The 5,517-nt window shown below is 40.6% G+C and overlaps 1 protein-coding gene across 1 annotated transcript; it reads right to left on the reverse strand.

Annotated features, from left to right (window-relative positions):
- Window positions 1–317: 317 nt before the first annotated feature.
- LOC136460949 (uncharacterized) lies at window positions 318–5,216 on the reverse strand. Its single transcript, XM_066460460.1, has 8 exons — window positions 5,165–5,216; window positions 3,980–4,127; window positions 3,476–3,550; window positions 3,180–3,208; window positions 2,917–3,053; window positions 2,767–2,865; window positions 2,190–2,672; window positions 318–1,220 (listed from the first exon to the last, which is right to left on the reverse strand). The coding sequence occupies exons 1-8, from the start codon at window positions 5,214–5,216 to the stop codon at window positions 318–320; spliced, it is 1,926 nt and encodes a 641-aa protein (XP_066316557.1).
- Between the last annotated feature and the right edge of the window lie 301 nt (window positions 5,217–5,517).

The raw sequence follows: 5,517 nt of genomic DNA on the forward strand, positions 1-5,517 counted from the left end.
GACAATTGATTTTTAGCTTCAGCTCGTGCGGGGGAGGCCATTTGGAGTTATTGAGTTCAAAAAATCAATAGGGAAGTGATTCTGAGGATCGTCAACAATAGTGTCGAAGCTGTGGTAAACCTTTTCCTCACCTAGAAACCTCTCAATCATCATTGCGTTCAGTCTATCAACATGTTCATTTTTGTCGATAGAATGGTACGGGAGCTCATATAGGCGGTTGATGTTGCATGTTCTACAAGTGACAGGAAAACATGTTGAATGAGTTTGTTGACAGCCACCTCCGTGTTAGTAAAACCAATCGCAATGTCATCAGAGAGTCAAATATAATCATCTCCAATTGTTTTCTTAGTTCTATTTCCAATTCGTAGCAGGTAATTTGAAAACCAAGGGTCAGACTGTGCCCTCATGTTATGTGACAATCTTATCTTTCTTATTTTCTCCCACAAATAGGATCTTTGCAATGTTGCATCAGTTACCTGTGCTCTTGTCCCACGTGTGACCACAGGAAGGACCTGTCTGAAGTCTCCACCAAATACCATGACCTTTCCTCCAAATGGCAAACCACATTCCATAATATCCTGTAGGGACCTATCAAGTGTCTCGACGCACTGACGCTTGGTCATGGCAACTTCATCCCAAATAATTAAAGATGCCCTACGAAGCAACTCTGTAGTGCCACTTTGCTTCGTAAAGCTGCACATGCTGTTGTCCCCAATTTTAATTGGAATTTTAAACCTTGAGTGCGTAGTGCGTCCCCCAGGCAATATCGATGCTGCTATACCAGATGTGGCTGTTGCAATGGCTATTAATCTTTCAAACCGAACTTTAGCAAGGAGGGCCTTATATAGGAACGTCTTGCCCGTGTCTCCAGGACCATCTACAAAAAAAACTTGGCTCTTATTAGCACGGACATGCTGAAGGATTTCATCAAACCCTTCACGTTGTTCCTTGTTAAGAGATTCATAAATATCTAAGTGTTCTTTGTCTATAGAGACATTATGTTCCTCTCTAACCTCTTTCATCATGTCATTGGAGATTTGACCCTCATGGCAAATAGGTGGAAAACCATAATCTCTTATATCCTTCCTCATTGAGTGAACTATATCCCGTATGTCTCTGAGCACCATTTGCCCCACTGCAGAAGTGTTGTTGTTGTCCCGTCTGAAGTCTTCACCGAGAGCGTCCTTATGCTTGTCCCATAGTCCAAGTATGTTAGTGGCCTAATAGAAGACAAGAATGGTAGCAAACAACCTTCGCAAGGCACACGGCATCTTAAAAGTGGTGGCCTCAGTCAAGCAGTCGTCGATTGATTTGTTCGTCTCGATGAGCCCTCTTTCCTCGCATGCTTCTCTGAAAGTAGAGTAGGTGACACCAGCCACTATTCTCCAATCCTCATATGATGTTGCACCTCTCACATGATTCGGTAGAACTCTTAGGAAGTATCTCTCCCCTTCAGCAGGGTTTGCATAGACAATCTGTCCTATCTATACTGACGTTTGTTTCCTTATTTGCCGCACTTTTTTCCCTTTGATCCAACGGTAGTGTTCTAGGAATTCTCTATATAATATTTTCCTTGTTGTCCTATCTTCGCGGTTTTTATTGAAATATTCGGTAGGTCTGGTCCTATTAGAACCTGGGCGATTGAACACATCCTCAAGGTTTTCCTCCTCATTATATGTCACAGATTGCATATCAAGCAAATGTAGTTGGAGCTGCAATACAGCAGGATAGACTCCAAACATTAGGAAACCGAATATCCTATGCACAGGTTCTGGTGGAGATATGTATCTAGCATTCCTGTACTGTCGTATCTCATTGATGACACCATCATCTCTATCATATTGATCTTCATTTACCGAGAACGGTGCTTGGTCATGGCCTTTATATATGTACTTAAATAGATACTTCACTGCTTTAATGCTCGAGCATGCTTCAACAATAATGTGATAGTTGTATCTCATGAGCAGACCAGGGTTGTAGGGCACCACCCACCTGTTATCTAACTCTGCTCTCCTAATCTTTACTCGACGTCCATCATCCCTTCTCCTGTATGTTGGATATGAGTCATTTCCTTGTTGGGTTGCCTCACAGAACTATCGAGGATAGTGAAAGCGGCACTCGCCATCCACCATGCACGCGCAGTTTTTGTTTAGCATGCCACATGGTCCATTCAACATATGACTGATAACCAGATCATGCAACTCTGTGTATCTATCCTTGTCTGGTATCTCCGCTGAAATTACTCGATCATATGCATCTGGGGTTGTTAACTTACTCCCTGACTTCATGATCAGCAGGAAATGCTCATGTGGTAGCCCCCTTTTTTGGAACTCGGTAACATGAATGTATGCCGCAACATCACCAAAATACTTTCTCTTGATCAAAAGATCTTTTAGATCTCTCAACTTTGCCCTGTACACTCTTGCAACCAGTTCTGGCCTATCTTGTGGTTCCTGCCCAGGTTTAAGATTGCTTGTTATCTCTTCCCAGTAGGGATTGCATGTCATGGTGATGAAGTAATTAGGCCTTCCAAAACGTTGCACAATAGCCATAGCATTAAGGAACCTTTGCTGCATGTCTCGATCGCATCCTGGGAATGATCTTGGCAGCACAATTCTCTTACCAACCTTAGAACCCTGGGTCTCTCCAGCAGAGATAACATCAACTAGTCCCTAAAATACAATTAAGTACATACGACATTAGAAAAAGACAGCAATAAGGTTGCAAAGTTCATAAACAAATAAACAAAATAATTTGTGTGGTTACCTGATATAGCTCTGTCCGTATAAGCTTTTGGTTCTCGGGATTAGAGTACCAATCTAGCCTCATGGACTCGATCTTTATATACATATCAATAGCCCATTGCTGGAAAAGACGTCCTCCAAATAATAAAATGTTAAAAAGTCCCTGTCTAACTTGCATCTTGAAGCAATAGTATTCTCGTGCAGTCACATATCTTGAAGATTGTGCTGCATCAGCAACTCTACTTAGCCAGTCACCTTCTTGTACGTCATTGTCGCCTTCTTCTGCATGATTTTTGTTATAATTATCAGCTACAACATATATAAAAAATGTCATATCTCTATTTTAATAGATACTTACACCATAGTAGGAATATTATAGTAGAAATTATTCTACAATATAATTATTCCATAGGAGTATTATAGCAAAAATAATACCTTGATAAGCACCAGTAGTGCCCTCATCCCTGTAATTAACATTAGTAGAAGCCAGGGTTACAGATGGTTGAGTGACTGGATCAGCACTGTACGGCATAAACTTGTTCCATCCTATTTCCCCTCATGGGTTGTATAGATGATAAGCTAATGGGTCATAACAACCATGGTATGCTCGGATATATTGCGGACGACAATCCGTCCTTCCATATACAACCACACTCCTATCAAAACATCTTCGTGGATCGTTCCCCTCCATCCAGATAACAGCAACTTGGGTTGTCAATGGGGCATTGTACCTTCTCTTGTCAGACGTGATATTTGTATTGAGTTCAATCCGGTAGTCATCCAAATTTGGGAAAGTACCATTTCTCCTAAAAGTATGAACATATGGGTTATCCTGCAAAATTGTAAGGATATTTCGGATGAGGTTGATATCAAGATCAAGGGACCTTTTGACTCTGTGTGACAAGGCCTCATCTTCTGTATCATAAAAGTAGAGTTGTAGATGCCAAGGGCTGTGGGCACCTGGCACTAGGTGGTCTAAATGATGGTACAACCCGCCATGAACTCGAAATGTATAAATATCGGTCCCTACTGGAGTGTTATATCTACGGTCAAGGGTAACCCCTAGGCTTGCGAATGCGAAATGCGAGTTGAGATATCGTATATGTTGCCTAAAATATTTTGTATCATCATGCACTTGACTTGTGAATAATCTTTTCAGCTCTACCGGAACCTCTGGTATATGTATTTGTACTTTTCCTTTTCTACAACAAAACCCGGGTGGCTCATACTGAAACCTCATCGCACCACAGTAATGGCAGTCAGGGACATTTCTCAATGTATGTCTTTGTGGCAGGTTCTGGTAGATGAATTCATATGGATCATCTATCACACTATGGCCAGCCGCACCATCTGCAAGCACGTGATATGACTCATAATCATCACCTGTATGGGAAACATTATAACAATCATGTTACTTTAATATATATATATATATATATATATATATATATATATATATATATATATATATATATGGTTTATGTAAAGACGTATATAATGAAGTTGGATGCCATATAGTTGTCGTCGTAGTATTGAATGATTCCATCATCATCGTATAAGTTTTCGTTGTGCAATCCATGGCTGCCGTCCATGGCAGCTTCATCACCATTTTCACCATTTTGTACAAGTTTGAATAGTTCACGGTCGAATTCATCTTCATTTGTTTCGGCACCTATATGGTTGCGACGCAGATCATTCAAATGAAGCTATATATATATATATATATATATATATTTGCGAATATATATATATATATATATCCAAATGGCTTAATTTTAAAAAAAACAACATGTGGTTGATGTCTTCACCTGACTCACCGGTAATAGGGAATGGTGTTTCTTCTTCGCATGCCATGCTTAATGTTCCGTTTGTTCTTATAGATGGTCCAGAAAGAACCGTACGTGGGCCTCTACGTCCTGGCACATAATTATCATTTCTGTGTAGCCACTCTGTGGGATCACCTGACTCATCTTTTTGCTTATATTCTATGGTTGGTGTTTGCACTACTGTTGAGAATGCAGTTCCAAATGTCGCACCTTCACATATGAAGGTAGGTAAATTAGAAGGTGGAGGAAATATCAGAAGGTGGAGGAAATGCATATGTCCAAGATATTATACGCACCTACGGGTGAGGACGTCGGCAATACTTGAGACACAATAGAGGTGGTGCTAATATTTTGCGATGTAGCCTTCCTCCGTGCTCGGTACTCACGTTGTTCCTATTACTCTCTTCCCTTTGTTCATCGGTCATCTCAGCTCTTCGCTTCCGTTGTTGCCTGTTCCTTTCTTCTCTCTTAGCATTAGCAATGTTAGCTGGTGTCGTTTGTGGGGTTGAGGCATATATTTTTTGTCATTTATAAAAAAGGTTTTATTAGTAGAATAAAAGAATGATACTAATTCACAATAAGCTCGAAGTATACCTGGGTCATCTTTGCCAGTGACAACAGATAGTGCACTGTCTCTTATGGTCATTTCGGCAATGCCAACATGGCTATGATCCCCGTGTGCATCTGGTTGGATATTTTCTTTGTCCAATATAATTGGGGTGTTTTGGTCCTTTCTGGAGTAATTATTACCTGCAAATTGATTGTTACACAAAACACATGAACAAATATATTGAACACCCAATACGACATGTCTTAATTAAAGGCGTACCTAGTATTTGTTGGTTCATTGGTGTTTGATAGCTTACCAGACCACCGGGCCACGTAGCATCTGCTGCCAACGTGGATGACGTTGCATTGATGATGTGATTTAGATTATCCGGTTGAAC

This window comes from Miscanthus floridulus, chromosome 6 (genome assembly GCF_019320115.1).
Source record: "Miscanthus floridulus cultivar M001 chromosome 6, ASM1932011v1, whole genome shotgun sequence".
Taxonomy (NCBI): domain Eukaryota; kingdom Viridiplantae; phylum Streptophyta; class Magnoliopsida; order Poales; family Poaceae; genus Miscanthus; species Miscanthus floridulus.